The sequence below is a fragment of the Telopea speciosissima genome, chromosome 11 (genome assembly GCF_018873765.1).
Source record: "Telopea speciosissima isolate NSW1024214 ecotype Mountain lineage chromosome 11, Tspe_v1, whole genome shotgun sequence".
Lineage (NCBI taxonomy): Eukaryota > Viridiplantae > Streptophyta > Magnoliopsida > Proteales > Proteaceae > Telopea > Telopea speciosissima.
Window position 1 is genome coordinate 44,780,906 of NC_057926.1, and position 16,597 is coordinate 44,797,502.

The 16,597-nt window shown below is 39.5% G+C and overlaps 2 protein-coding genes across 2 annotated transcripts in view; one reads left to right on the forward strand and one right to left on the reverse strand.

The window, feature by feature from the left end:
* The window catches only part of LOC122646025 (alanine--tRNA ligase-like), a 64,714-nt gene extending 50,624 nt beyond the window's left edge, over positions 1–14,090 (reverse strand). Inside the window, exons 1-2 of the mRNA XM_043839481.1 lie at positions 13,766–14,090; positions 4,546–4,784 (exon numbers count right to left, since the gene is read on the reverse strand). Of these exons, the coding sequence (XP_043695416.1) occupies positions 4,546–4,784; positions 13,766–14,075 (549 nt within the window). The 5' untranslated portion in view covers positions 14,076–14,090. The remainder of the gene's footprint in view (positions 1–4,545; positions 4,785–13,765) is intronic.
* Positions 14,091–14,685: 595 nt separating this feature from the next.
* LOC122645188 (21 kDa seed protein-like) lies at positions 14,686–15,384 on the forward strand. The gene has a single exon (XM_043838519.1). It carries the CDS (start codon positions 14,686–14,688, stop codon positions 15,382–15,384), a length of 699 nt encoding a protein of 232 aa, XP_043694454.1.
* The last annotated feature ends 1,213 nt before the right edge of the window (positions 15,385–16,597 follow it).

A 16,597-nucleotide genomic window follows, 5' to 3' on the forward strand; every position in this document is an offset into this window, starting at 1 on the left:
CTTCTGAGTAGGAGAGTAACCCAAAAAAATGCAGCGAAGACCCTTGGGATCAAACTTCCCATAAAGATGATGACTGTAAGCGAACAGAACACAGCCAAATACCCTACGAGGTACCACAAATGAAGAAAAGCCCAATAAAACATCATGAGGGCAACGGGCTGCTAGCACCCGAGAAGGCAACCGATTTATAAGATAGGCAGCAGAAAGCACAGCATCACCCCAAAAACGAGGAGGAACAGCCATTGTGAACATAAGAGATCTGGCCACATCTAAAGGTGACAATTATTTCGTGCAGCTACACCATTCTGGGCTGGAGTATCCACATAAGAGGCCTGGTGTATTATCCCATGAGAAGCCAGGTAGGTCTGAAAGAAGCCTTCCATGAATTCCTTTCCATTGTCTGTCCGCAAAATTTTTACTTGAGCATCAAACCGAGTCTAAACCATCTTGTGAAACAATTGGAATCATGAGAAAACATCACGCTTTTGGTGCATGAGCTAAACCCAAGTAGTACAACTAAAGCAATCAATAAAGGTGATAAACCACTAGCAACCAGATGTAGAAACACAATGGGCAAGGTCCCACACATCAAAATGAATTAAACTAAATGGAATTAAACTTCTACGATCTGAAACAGGATAAACAGCTCTAGCTTGCTTGGCAAAAATGCAAGCATCATAAGAAAAATGGTTTGGATTACAACTCTTAACCAAACTGGCCTAAATGAGAGTAGCCTAGACAACGATGCCACCTATGCAGGTCGGCCAAATCTGATGCCGAAGATTCGGGGAGAGAAGCCTGATAGACAAAGCCGATAGAGTTGATGGAGAACTATCAAGCATGTAGAGACCACCAACCACCTTACCACTGCCAATCGTATGACCCGTTTCCAAGTCCTGAAAAAGACAACGGGTAGGAAGGAAAGCCACTTTGCAGTTCAAATCTCGAGTCAGACAACTAATAGAGAGTAAATTAGTAGAGAATTTTGGAACATGCAGGATAGAAGAAAGACACAACGAGGGAGTGCACTTAATGGTGCCCTTTCCAAAAACAGAGTAAAGAGAACCATCAACGACACGGACTTTACGGTCACCAGATAATGGAAAATATTAAAAGAATTGAGTAGAAGATTCTTTCATGTGGTCAGTGGCACCGGAGTCAATGATCCAAGAGTTGGACATGACTGAGGTACAGTTGCCACTAAACTAAATAACTAGTTTGGATGAAGGTAAAGTAAAAGAAGTAGAAGTTCCTGGCAGGGAGGTAGTAGAAGCCGCAGAAGGTATTGATGAAAGAGTGGTGTCAAGCCGAGTCATCAAGTGCCAAAGATGCTAAAGTTCCTCATGGGAAAGAGGCTGATCCGGTGCATTGTCTTCAGAAGAAGTCTGATTAGCTCTAACTGTGGTAGAACGACCCCACATCCCCGAGTATCAATGGGATGCCCATGTAATTTCCAACACTTGTCTTTTGTATGTCGTTCCTTACCACAAAAATCACACATCACAAGAGCACAACCAGGAATGGGACGGTCACCAGTACCGCGGGAAGAACCCCCACGGAATGAACTTTGTGGGCTAGAGAAGAGTGCAGACCACTCCTGGGTAACTGGATGAACCAAGGCATTACGACAGCTTGTCCTCTGATTGGAGCATGGCATAGGCTTGCTAAAGAGTAGGGAGAAGGTTGCAATTCAGGACATGGGCCCAAATCTGGTCAAACTAAATATTGAGGCCAGCAAGAAAATTAAATACAAGAAGATCATCTACCCATTTCCTGAAAGCAATAGCATCAACATTGCAGGTAGCAGTAAATGACCCACAAAAATCCAATTGTTGCCACATGCTACGCAGCTTGGAATAATAATGAGAAAGAGATAATTGTAGTTGCTTGGTAGCATATATCTTTTGGCGAAGTTCATAGCATAGGGCAGCATTACCGACCTGGGAATAAGTATCCACTTTGGCAGCGGTATCAAGAAGAAGATAACCCCTAGAAATTTCAAGATCCATGGAGTTGATGAGGGAAGACATCAGCAGAAAATTAGAAGTCATCCATTTATCTTGAGCAGAACCAGCATCGGTAGGCTTAACCAATGTTCCTGTGATATAACCAGAGAGACCAAGGGAACCAATGGCAAGAAAGCGGGATCGCGACCACATCAAATAAATTTTTTTTTTTTTTTTTTGATAGGTCCACATTAAATAATTGCTCCCATTTAATTTAATGGAGTTTGCAGGGAACGAAAGGAAATCACGCTGAGTAGCCCCTTCATGTCCAATAGATGCAATGGAGATCTCAGAATCAGCCATAGTTGCTGGTTAGGGAAAACTTCAACAAAACCTCAACTTTACAAGGAAACTGGAGAGAAACACATCAAACAATCCCAAGAAAGAGGGGTTTAAAACATGCTGATCGAGGTAACGTCACTTGGTGGGAGGTAACTCACCACCAAGGGTAAAGAGAAGAAGCCGACAGCAGCCAGAGTCGCGACTGGCGGCGGTGGATGGAGCCGTTGGCAGTGAAACTGAGAGGAAGAGGAAGGGGTGGCGGAACCTGGTGGTGGTTACAGCAGGGCTGGTAATGTAGCTTTAAATAGGAGAAGGATCCTATTAGAGGCCAAGCAACATTATCTCAATGGGGCTGCTGGTTCGAATGGGCAGAATTAGGGTTAGGATTATGGATTTGAGCTAGGGTTCTATTTAGTAATGGTGTGCAGGTCAAAAGGAAGCTAATGGGATAGGCTTTGAATAGGTTCAAACAAAAAAATTAAAATTCTGAAATTCTAGTGTTAGGGTTTGGGACTTGGGTTTTAGGAAAACAATGGAATTTAGGGTTTAAAGTGGTGTTTAGGGGCTGGGCTTGGGATCGAGTGCTCTAAACAGTAAGGGGGAGACTCGATAGTAATTTGGGCTGAATTGGATGGCTAATTAGGTCTGAACAGGTTTTTGACTATTTAGGGTTTTAGTGGAGATGAAGGGGAATTAGGGTTTAGCTATTGAAGAAGGGGCAGCAGGCTAGGTCGAGTGGAGGGGTTAATGTAGTGATGCTGTGTCTGAAGTTTGAGGGGATTTGGATGATAGGATATGGCTGGACAGAGTTTAGAACACTAGGGTTTATGGAAGTCGATGGGAATTAATGGAGACTTAGGGTTTTGATGGGATTCAAATAAAATTAAAAAGGGGAATGATTGGGAGGGAGAATGAATGAAAAAACAGAATTTAAGCTTCAAACTTACAGCAGGAATCCACCGGCAGCAGCTTGATAATTGAAGGAACCTCCGATCTTCTCGATGCAAGGAGTCGCGGGAATCCACCCACCCTATCCACCTTGAAATCCACAAGGATACCCTCACAAAGGAGCAGGAGCAGTGGCAATCGGCCAGCAGCAAAACAGTCTTTTTTTTATTCAAATTCAGTGTGGGGGAGCCCTCCACGATTTACTTTATTTATAATATGGCTTTATGCCAAATCCTAATACAATTTAATGACTTCTCCTTCACAAAATCGTGGAAGGGAAGGAATTAAAACTAAAACTAATACTTAAAACAGTAAAAAGACCTATTTAACCCTACTAACTTAAGTTAAAAGAATCTAACTTAAAACAACTAATTTAAAAGAAGATTCCATATTAGCCAATAGGATTTAAGGACCTATTAACCAATAGGAACACTTCACTTAAATTAGACCACTTGAACCAATTGGGTGCAACCAATTTTAAGCCGGTTCAATCTAAAAACAGAAAAATAAACTAAGTACGGAAAATAATAATCCTAATCTATGGCTCCCTAATCAAGCCCCAAGTTCAGGGCTTGTTCTTCTTCCTACTTGGAGCTGCATCAGCTGGCAACGCCAAAGAGAAGACCGCGTGAGAGAGAGAGAGAGACAGAGAAGAGCGGCGGAGCCTGTGGTGTGACTGGTAGCACAGAAATCAAGAAGAGGAGAAAGAGAGGATCTAGGGTTTCGTGATGGCAGGTAAGAGGGTTAGGATCCCAATGTGGATCCCAACTCTGATACCATGTGGTAAATATGATTAATGGCTTGTGACAATATGATCACAGCTCCACTTTATTTATAATGAGTGTAGGAACATTCTAGAATAGATACAAGGACCGAAATACCCCTGTGATAAAATACCATTGAAACCATATTACAACAAGTTTGAAAAGACTTACGGATATATTGATTTGAAGGTCCAATGTTGCTTGAAAATTACATGTAACATATGAAAAACATTATGGATACAATTGTCTCGTCGTACCTTGTTCTCCTTTTCCTACATGATACTTTTGAAATATTACTATTTAATAGTGTCCATGCTTTCAAACTGTATTTGGCATTTCTTGACCATTTCCATGTTTATCTTTAGTGAATCTTGTCTCTCTCCTACACAATTCAATACGCCTCTCAAAATCATCCTTTTGATATGATACCTAATACCAATACTTAAATCCTTGGGTAAAATTCACCATACTGAAAATCTGAAATGGGTAGTATGGCATTCAGAAAATGAAGCAGGAAAAGTAAATAAATAAATCTACCCACTGACCTGTGTCAGAAGCTCCCATGCCCACTCAATTGCTTCCTTTTTGAAATAGTCTCCAAACGACCAGTTCCCAAGCATCTCGAAGAATGTATGGTGGTAAGTGTCTTTCCCAACATCATCAAGATCATTGTGCTTTCCCCCAGCTCTAATGCATTTTTGGGTGTTACAAGCACGTTTGAGTTTACTCAATGAAGTGTTGGGATCAACAGTTCCTAAAAAGATTGGCTTGTATTGGTTCATGCCTGCACAATAGAACAGGTCAGTCATCAAATACTGATCTTATAAAGTTACAACCAGCTACTAATTCTATTCCCCCCCCCCCCCTCAACATGGTAATCACTAATTATTATTCATTTTTCCCTATTGTCAACGTAAAAATGTATTCATACCAACATCTTTGGAAGTCTATCTCATTAAGATCACCAATTCCATTCGCTATGTATTCTTAAAATTTGTCACGTTTATAAGAAGCAGTCACAGCATCCTATACTGACCCAGATAACTAGGATTCGAGTATCGTCTATTACAAATATTCTTCAATTTTAATTCAGGGCTAAAACTGCAAAAAGAAAGTTCTATATTCCAAAAAGTTAGCATCTTTTACTCCAAAGCATGTGCATTATTCCACTTTCTTCCTGTTAAGTTAGATGGAAGAAATATACTAGCAAGAATGAGAATAATTAGGCAAAAAATGAGAGTAAAACAATCTTCTTTTCCCCCCTTGAATTAATGATAAATAATTAAAGAGAAAATTACTTGGACACCACCTGTACTATGGCCTAATTACTTAGTCTCCCCCATAGTACTATATCTCGCGATATATCGGTATCTCGGGCCTACCGAGATATCCGAAATATCCGAGATATCGCGAAATATGACCGAAATATTGCATTTTTTCTACAATATTTCGGGGGTCCATCTCGGGGGGTATTTGGCCATATCTAGGCCTGAAACTTCATGGACAGCCTTATTTAAACTTAATAAACACATTTAAACCATAAAATTGTAAAAATGTGAATTCAAATTGGTGTTTTGGGCTTGCACCCTTGATTGACATACGGTCGCCGACCCTAATGTATAAATAGTTAAATACACATAGATTAATGAAATCACAACTTAAGTTACAAAATTACAAGTGCTAAACTGCTAATAGTAGTTGTTGTGCCTCCCTGGATCAATCCCACTCATGCCTCACTGGAGTCGACGTCCATTGCTCTCTGTTTGAAGGACATATGTGGACCACGGTATAGAATCGGAGAAGAAACGAGTGTAGTCATCCACAAGTGTCACGTAAATGGAATCATCAACATACTGTAGGTAACCTATCCTAGGATATAAACTAAGGTACCAATCGATCCAATTCGTGAAGAAGATGATCCACTGTGATATGATGTTGGCGCCGGCGCAAGAGGCGATGGCATTGGCTGCATGTATGGCTGGTGAGGTTGGTAGCTAGGTCCGCTAGGGTATGCAAAGATGTTATCTACAAAAGATGATCCAGTATGTCCCTGGGACTGGGACTAGTAGTCATAGTCCCCTACCCCACTAAACTGCCCATATGATGATAATCCATATCCATATCCACCGTAAGGTTGTGATGCACTATAATCCGATGCCAATGGAGTGGTATGTGCGTCAAAAGATGGGGCACGCCAATGTCCAGTCGGTCCTCCCTCCCTATCACCCATACTCAAACTACCAACAGAGCTAGATAGGTTATTAATGTCCATGTGATCAGGTTGCAACTATGTTTGTCGACCCCTACACTTCCTGTTGTATGTATGTAGGGGGCCTCTCGAGGGTGGGGGTGCGGGGGCACGTGCTCCGTGGTCCGTATCTTGTGTGGCATGATCAAACTGTGTCTCTCCAGTGAATCGGAGTGGCTCTACAGGTGCCGTATCCTGGGCCTCCTGGCCTACCACATAACGCTCTCGCATGCCGTCAAATTCTTCACCAGCATCACCACCACCAACATCACCACTACCAGCATTACCACCACCAGCATCACCATCACCATCACCACCACCAGCATCACCATCATCATCATTTGAGGACTTAGACCAGTCTTCATCATCAAGAACATTGCCACCAAGGCTGGCGAATGGTATGGGTGAGGCTTCCTCGCATGTATCCGACCTCGTCGCCCATATACTCGTCCACATCAGACCAATCTCGAAGCTATCATGGGGTCGGGCCTACCTCCCTCCTCATCCAACACTGGCTCACCTCTATCCTCACCCAATCCACAATAGGGTCCTCATCGTTTGAGTCAACTTGAAAGATGTCACTAGATCAATGGTGCCCCTCTCGTCCCTCATGTCCCATGCGTATGTGTTGCAGCTTTAGCCTCAAGTTGTAATGCACATACACCATGTCGATAAACGTTGAGACCCCAACTGTGCGCCTCTTGGAGTGGATGAGTGCAAAGGTACTCCGCCTCTCACAACCAGATGCAGAACATGTTTGGGCAAGGACTTTAATTGCTATTCTTCTTAAGTTTTCACCGATTCCCCATACAACACCTACCATTCACGCATTACAAGTTTACAACAAAAAAGACATGTCAAATGTTGTTTCAACTTTCAACTTTCAAATTTCAATACATATGTAATTTAAAACTTAAAAGAATTACCAGCATCACCACGTGCTCTGCCTAGATCGCGACCTCGGTTCAAAACTTCCCAATGCATCCCTAAATACCTTGATCTACACCCATGTGGAAAATTAGTAAGTACTTCTTCACTACTTATTTGAAAGCATCAATAAGTTGAGTTTCCAAATGAACTCACTTCATTGTTGCAAATTGCTTTAGTGCACCATCGGCTCCAACTTCTTCACTACTTGTTTCACAAAGATCAATAAGTTGAGTTTCCAACCCAAGCCTATTGTTATATTGCTACTTAGGGTTCAAGTAGTATCTGAAATATGACATATAGAATAGAGGTATTGTCAAATGCATAGGTAATTAGTAAATAATAATACTATGAATTAGTAAACATAAAACAAATTTACTCACCATTTATGCGTGGATGCATAAGTTGATTCTCCCAATGAGCATTTATGATATCTAAGAAGTGTTTGCTCTGCGAGGAGCCACACTATAGACACTATCTTTCATCAAGTCTATTGCAGCATATAGGACTGGCATGGTTGGGCCCTTCAGAGCGGAGTCAGCAACATGTAGAATTTTAACCTACGCTCTAAAACTTTCACCACTTTGCTTAGTTTGGTCCGAAGTCCTCGGATGACATCGTTGTTTGTGCTTCCCTCCCATTTGCGCTCTTGGAACCCTTCCATTCAAACCACTCCTCAGAAGCAAACATGCTTCTCAGCCCGGCCTTCTTTGTCTCAATGCTTTTGAGAGCAATGTAGTTGGTGGCAAATCTTGTGATGCCAGGCCTAACCAAGTCACCCCCACATTTTTCCCTCAATAGATTGAGTGCATAGGAGTGGTTGTATATAAAGTAGGTGATTTGTCTTGCACTTTCAACCACAGTCTTCACCAACTTTAACTTTCCCATATCTTTTATCATTAAGTCAATGCAATGGGCTGCACAAGGAGTCCAAAAGAGCCGGTACTTACTATTGTTCATCATCTTCTCACCGCCAACTGAAGTTACTTCCATTGTCGTTACAACTGGACAACATTCTCAATACCCACATCTTTTTCCACTACTTCCTTTAACAATCAGTAAATATATTTTGCATCCTTTATTTCTTTGGATGCATCCACGCATTGAGGAACACTGTCCTCCCATCACAATAAACCATAAAATTGATGATGGACTTTCAGAGGCCCATCCATCCATCCGCCATTATAGTCACCCCATATGTCTCCCACATATTCCTCATCTCACTAATGTACTCATCAATCTCACTCTTTTGTTGAGGTAGATAAACATTCATTACCTCATATGGGGTGGGGCCCTGAATCCTGGGCCACCGCAATGGTATCTATCTGGTATCATAATGGGGGCCTTCTGCAGTGTTTGCTGGGATGGTATGGTATAGCATCCACTTAGCTATTGATTCTTTAACCAATCCCTTCATCCCCTTCCATGCTCCTTTGATTCTGGGTTGACTGCTTCCTTTCTTCTTATGCAATTTAGGATCAGATGTTGATGGTGGTACTGGTACTGGTAGAGGTGTTGAGGCTGCCCTCACACTTTGTGATCTTTTAAAAGGATTCAAAGTTCTAGGACCTCCAGAATTGCCAGCTCCTCCACTACCCCCTACTCTTTGTCTCTGCTGATCATCTTGAAAACTTACTCTACTCCTTGAAACAGTCCGCCTAAAATCCCTAGCCTCCTCTGCTGTTTGTATGTCATCAGGTACTGCAATGTCATCATCATCAGAGGAGGAGAAGGAGTCATCATCATCATCATTGTATCGTCTTCCTCCTCCCATCGAACTCCTCACTGTATCCTCAAGTTGTTCTCTTATCCTTTGCTTGTCAGCCTTCCTCTTCTTTCTTCCCCTCAAACTATCACTAATCTCCCTGGCTACTTCAGTAGGGACCATATGACAACCTACAACATCTTTAGATCCTCCAGTCAGATGTTGTTTAAGTCTACTGGACCCACCTCCCATAAATTGCATGTGACAAACATATAGATTTTCTCTTATCCCCATCAATGGGAGTTACCATGTAACCATGCAATGTCACCCCTATGCTGGCTGGCTGGTCTCTCTTGTTCCCTCTGTTCTCTTTGTTCCCTCCGCCCCCTTTGTTGACTACTTTCCCCCACCTTTTGCTTGCCCTTCGCATGTTGTCTATCACGATCCGCCATAATGATACTTGTTTACTGCAATGTAAGTAACACAAATAATTAAAAAACTTAATGTAGATGCACTTCAATTGACACTTTTAGATTACTAATACACTTGTATAGTTATTTAATATTTTTCCTCTAACCCTTATATTTTTCACATAATTAAAACCAATTTTTTATATATAATGTTAATATAAGTATTGACCTAACACAACAAAACCAAAAATTAGTAAACATAATATACATGTAATGCATCTCAAAACATATAGAAATAACTTTCATATTTTTTCATTATTTTTTAAACTTAAAACACATATTTTTCCTTATTTATTTCTGCTTTTTTAATTTTTTATACATTTTTCTTAATTTTTGAAAATTAAAAGAATTATTTAAGAGCAGAAAAATAAATCCGACATTGTGAAGCCGTAGATCGGCCATTGGTGTCTAACATATATTTAATTCATTACCATCTAAGTCATATTACCCTAATTATTTCCTATTTTAGTTGTAGGAAAATGAATTTTTAAAACCAGAAAAAATAAAAAAATACATATGGGAAAAAATTTCGACACCGTGAGGTGAGATCGGCCTCCGGTGTCTAACATATATTAATATCATCAACATCCAACAACATTTGTACAAAGTTTTTTTAAAAAAAATAGTTTTAGAGAAATAGAATTTACCTTAAATAATGAAAATAGGCTTGGATGATGAGCTTAGATGACCCTCCGACGTCTTCCCGGCGACAAGGAGCTTCAACAATGCTTGGATGAGGCTTGGAAGGGAGGAAGAAAAGCAAAAAATGAGGAAGAAGAGAGAAAATTTGATTTTCAGCAGCTCTCGGTCGAAATATCAACCAAGAGCTGCGGAATATGGTATAAAAGGGGCCTTAGTGTGACACTATTTGTCACTTTTACAGTATCTCGCGATATATCGTGAGATCTCGCGATATATCGTGAGATCCACGATATATCGTCGATATATCGACGAGATATTGTATTTGTTTGTTTCGGAAGTGTTTCGTATCTCGGGCATGTCGAGATTCACGAAATATGGCGATATATCGCCGATATATCGCGAGATTTTATACCATGGTCTCCCCAACCTTTGAAACAATTACTTGAACATCCCCTGCAGTTTACCATTTCTTTCAAGTAGCCCTGTCCATTAGTCAGTCACTGTTACCATGGGTTAAATATTTTGTAAATGCCTAAACTACCCTTAAAGGGTGCTGAAGTGACAGATTTACCCCTTCTTCTTCTTCTTCTTCTTCTTCTTCCTGCAACCAAAAAAAAAAGGGGCAGCCATGGCTAACGGATCTTGAACATTTTTGTCGTTTCTGTTTTGGATTTTTATTAAAGATCTAACAGATCTTGGCATTACAGCAAGGGAAGCCATAGAAATTGCTTCCGTGTTCTGTTTTTTTTTTTTTCCCCCTTTTTCCTTTTTTCTTTCCACTTACGCTTGTAGGTGTGTCTTCTTCCTTGAATCATAAGTCTGTCTTCTTCCTTGAGTCATGGTATAGAGGAATTTGGTTTTGGCTTCTCTCAATTTTCTTTTTTTTTTGTCCAACCAATGAAGAACACTATCCAATTCTAAATTCAAAAAAAAAAAAAAAAAAAACAAACTGAAAATATCGATACAAAGAGAAACCCCATTGAAAGGGAAAAAGAAAAACCATTTATAAACCTCTCTCAAGATCATGAAGGTTTCAGAACCAAAGAATGCCAAGACATGCCTTTGAACCAATGAAGATATTAATCTGATTCAATTCTTTAGCTGCGCTAAAGCCCAATCAGCCATCAACGAGCAAAGAGATTCCTAATGGATCTTGAACGCGAAAATTGCCCAAAAAAACTGAAAGCCTGATCGGAAACTCTGCGCAAGAGCATGGTGCATCAGAACGACGAAGAACCAATTGGTAACTTCTGAAGATCAGAAAAGGTGAGTTCCTGAGAGATGATATGGTAAGAGGATAATTGATGGGTCGAAGTCATGAGTGAGTGAGCTGGAGATATGGTCAATGGCATCGTCGGTGGGGATGAAGAAGGTTGCAGTCATGGGGAAGGTTGATGGATCTGGAACTGAGAGGACATCTGCCCAGCTTCTGAAATCATTTGCTCCGCTCAGAGCCTCAATGATGTTATGATTTATGAAGCTATTCCATGTGGGAATGGTGGAGATATGATGGGTGTTGCTGAGACGAGAGGGAGAGCAAGAACGGAGATGATGAGGAAGACAAGGTAAATATTGTTTTCCATTTTTTCAGAAACAGACAGAAGTTGCAGAGCTTGATTGAGATATTTCTGAGCGGGAAAGAAGTGGGAGACGAAAAGTGGCAGAGACTACTTTTATCTGTGTTCCTGGTGGATGGAGGAGGAGGAGGAGAAGGGTAAGTTGGTCATTTAACTTCATAAGTTTCAGTTGAATAACTCATAAGGGTAAGGACATTTCCATTTAAACACTAACAGCAGACTAACACTGTCAGGTTTCAGGGGGTGTCAGGTAATTGTTTCAAACGTTGGTAATCTTAAGCAAAATGGCCATCGTACAGGGAGTGTCCAAGTAATTTTCAAGATGAAACATGAATGCTACTTGGTAGTTTAATCAGCATAAGCACAGTAAGTAATCCACACAAACTGGACTTCTTTCCAAATAAAAACCATCTGTAAATGGAAAACCACACAAAATTCCTAGGGCATTTTCAAAGTCAGTTCAATGTCTGTAATTATTATAACTTTGTCGTAAGTCTCTTACATCAACCTTGGTATTTATTATCAAATTTCGCTCCCATAATTTTGAACCAGACACAGCTCTACAGCTAAGGATGCTCAAAAAAAGGACAATTATACTTTAATCCCTTCCTCCCCAAAATAAAATAAATTAATTCATGTAAAAGGTGAATTATTATTGTCACAAGGATCTGTTATTTCTTCAAACATCACAAGGCATTTATTCTACCACTAGGCAGAAGATGTGCCCATCCCCGCTGTTGGATAGAGAGGACGTGGTCTAGATTAACCACATGTCGAAATTCTGAGTCTAATTCAATTAAATAATTTACCTTGTATTGGCATGCATTGTTGTGTATGTCCGCATGTGTACCTAAGAGTGTCAAAATCAAACCGAAACTGTTTGCTGAAACCGAAGCGAGCCATTTACACCAAAACCATGAAAAACCTTTAAACAAATGGTTCAGTTTTAGTTTTAAAATTGGGACCAATTAGTTAAACGGTTTAAACCGAATTGAACCGTTTAAACCGTTGGTAAACCAAAACAAATATAGTAATATAGATAATGGCAATAATTACCCACTAGTGCCTTCATACAATAGGTTGTTGTTAAATTTGAAAACAATGAGAGCCAAACATGGATTGGTAGAAGTGTATATGTGGAATTTGTAATAAAATAATTGGGTTGGATTCATTCAAATATATTAGTATAATAGTATTCAATGTTTTATGAATATTTTGGGTTCTCTATGAATTAGACTCATGTCCTTTTCAATGTGGCTTATTGAGTACATCCAACAAGCATTAAATTCGGTATAAAACAGGCAAACCATTTAGGAACCAAGTATCTAAAACGGTGACCAAAACCATTTAGGACCGATAAACCGATCCCGTTGAAAAACCAAGAAACCGAAACCGTTTACAAAATGGTTTTTGTTTCAATAACTGAAACTGTTTCAAAAAAGGTTCAGTTCTGGTTTCACCTAAATATCTTTGCACCGAACCCAACCGATTACACTGAAACCAAACCGTTTTAACACCCTTATGTGTACCAGTACTCTAATCATAACTGTGTACTCTCCCAACTATGAGCAAAACAGACGGTTCAGATTAAAAGAACCCTGAAAATGGATTGCTTATATGTTTTGTGATTTTCTATCTATGTCCCATTGGCTTGTTACATAGATAACTACCTACCTATTAAAAAAGCAATAAAAGAAAACCATGCCTTTCAAATTTCAAACTACTTCTAAATATTATCTTGTTCTGCAAGGCCATATAAAAACATCAAACATGAATCAATCAATTCATCATTTATCCATAACAAATTAATTTGAACCAATTTCACTATCAGAATAAAAAAAATAAGTCTCTGATGATCCATCCACGTATCACTTATCCATACACAAAGGGAACTGAACGAAATATGACTCGTATAATATCACAACATTAGAGTTTCTGAAGCGAATACTCGGAAGTTGGAACGCCAAATTTATTAAACCAATAAACAAAACACAAGCTCTAAAATCCCAAACAACTCAATTATAGAGAATCGAAATTTTCAGATTAAATAGGCCACTTAGAACGCTAAATTCATTTAATCCAATCAACAAACACAAACTTCTAAACTCTCTAACAACCCAATATTAGATAATGAGAAATTAACAAAAAATAAATAAATTTCAATCAAATGGGTATGACAAAGAGACGGAAACGCACCGGCATTAGCGAATAGGAGGGTAGGGTCGTTGACGGGTACAACGGGGCTAGATTTCCAGTAGACATGATCTTTTGTTTCAAAGAACTTGATAAATGTGTCCCTGACTCTACTGGCAGGCCACTGCGCCATCTGATCCTGTGGTTCAGGCATGTTGGATGACAACAACGATGAAGGCAAAGTAGACGTACAGAAGAAAGAGGTTGAAGAAGAGACTCTAACCCTAAATGGACAAAGTGATGGAAGAGAAGAAGAAGAGGCTGTTGTCGCCGCTACCACCACAGCAGTTACTCTACTACAACCATGACCCATCCATTTCAGCTCCCTGGCTATAATCTCTCATCGGCTATTTCTTTCTTTCCCTATTTCCGCTTTCCTCCTCCTTAACGGTGAGTTCAATTCCTCGCCGATATTTTGACCACGTCCTTGCAATACTCGGCCCTTTTTCTAAGAATTTTTTTTCGTTCACTAGTCATGTAACCTTGCACCAGAGTGAGCACAATGAGATTATGCACCGAAGCATTGGTTTGGATGCTATTTTCAATTTCACAGGGGTTTGAGCGGTGCTTTATTGTATTCCTGTTTAGGCGTAGGTGGCTAAAGTTCTTTTTTCCATACCTTTTTATTTTTAATTGAATATTTATTCAGAAATTTTTTTTATTTATTTGAGATTCTCAAATGTGAATACCCCTAAACAATTGCGAATCAAATTCGAATTTTTGAATATCCGTTTACATCTTGGATGTTTGGAATAGTCAAACTCTGGATTACTGTTATGATCTTGATCTTTAACTGCTGCCCCTTTAACACATATCCCCTAAAACCCGTTCAATACCTCAGATTCTACTTACAAGGCCTTGGCCTATACAAAAGGGTCAGTCTCCATTGTCAAGCTTTACCATAATCTCAATTTATTCCAGTCATGAAGATGCAATCCATCCTTGTTCAGCTCTTCTTCTTTGCCTTTCTTCTCCGGTTACAGGCTATCGCCCAGACCCACAATCTATGCGAAGTTGTGTTCGACACCGATGGCAACGAGCTCCAACAGGGCACGCCATACTACATTGTCTCAGCCGTCCGCGGTGGCCATGGCGGAGGTTTGACCGTCGGCACACGTGAGAGATCCAGTTCTACCACTAACACCCCTACCGTAAAACAACACTCCTATAACATGAATTTCGGGTCACCCGTTTTGTTCACTCCAGTGCCCCTTCCATCAAGAGTTAAATCTATTGCGGAAACCCCAAGCACTCAAATTAGATCTGAAGAGATCACTATCCACGTGTCGACAGATGTGAACATCAGATTCATGGAAATGCCAGGAGTATGGCAGGTTGATGCTGCATCGGGTCGGGAGAGGTATGTGACATTGGAAGGTAAATCGGGTCATCCGGGTAAATCGACAGTGAAGAACTGGTTTAAGATTTTGCTGGTCAATGCATCGGATCCAGCTTCAGCTTATCGGATCAGATACTGCCCCGGTTTGTGCGAGTCGTGTCATGTTACGTGTGGTGATGTTGGAATTAGAAAAGAAGAGGGGACAAGGTGGTTGTCAGTTTTGACACGTGGAGAGTTTCCATTCGTGTTCGTGAAGGCAAGGAGTAATAATGAGGCTGACTAGACTGTCAAGAGTTGTAGTAGCACGCACAATGGTGTTATATAGCGTGCAAATTTTGAGACTTATTAATAAGAGTAAGTTGGAGATGGGGAAGAGGGTTGTTAGTTAATGGTAGATGACCATGGTGTTTTAGGGTTTGGTGGTTAGAAAAATAAAAAGAATGGAAATTAAATTAAATCAATATTAAAGTAGAAATTTTTGTAACTTCTCTTGTGTACCCTCTCTCAATTCCATGTTACGTGTTTTTTTGGAATTTTGGTCATAAAGATGAGGGGAGTCTTATAATTTTTTTACTTTTAGTGAAAAACTTAATAATGTTTTACCAAAAAAAAAAAAAAAACTTAATAATGTTAGGATGATATACTTCATCTATGACCTCGTATTTTATGCGATAACGAAAGCCTTAAGGTTATGACGCATTTATTTGATTTACAAGGAGTTTGTTTTATATTCCAACTATGAAGCCCTTTGGTTCCTTAGACATGCTAAGTGGGTTTCTTATATATGAGAATCACCTTTGTGATCGACTACAAATATGAGATTATGAACAAAGTTGCGGATGTGGTTAATCACAAGTTTTATCTTCTCAAGGCCATGTCTTATAAAGTCATTGGGTTTGAACTCTTACAAAAAACTTATGAGACTATCTCATATTTTATAAAAAATTGGGAGAAATGCAAGGATAGTCACAGTAATGATTTTATAATACTAATAAACAATTATCATCAGGATCTGAATGACATCTCTATAGGTGTCTTTAGCGAACTTGACACATTTTAATTATCCCGTATCTTACTCTCAAAATGTTTTTAAGTAAAGGATATAAAAAGTATTCAAAAATAAATTGATCGTGACATATATTTTGTCATTATTAAAAGATGTTATTGTCATTCATATTTCTCAAGTATGCATGTGAAATGACACTATTATCCTCATTGAAGAAAAAAATTGTGTCATGCACCAAGGGCAAAAAAAGTAAGGTTACAGATTAGCGGACACCTTGAGAGGTGTCAATAAGATATCATTTTAAGATAACCAACTTTGAATTCTCCAAGGCTCTTTAAAAGTAAAGGTTATCTTCAAACTACATTCTTAAGGATTAGTTTTGATTAGGGACCATTATTTTTTGTCAAAACTAAATCGTGATGTAAAACGATTTGTCCAAAATTGTTTTATGCTAAAAGACCAAGAGTAAGACCCAAAATTGTAGGTTTTA

Bases quoted from the DNA above. Each gene is read 5' to 3' on its own strand.
- LOC122645188 (XM_043838519.1), top strand. From the start codon at position 14,686: ATGAAGATGCAATCCATCCTTGTTCAGCTCTTCTTCTTTGCCTTTCTT.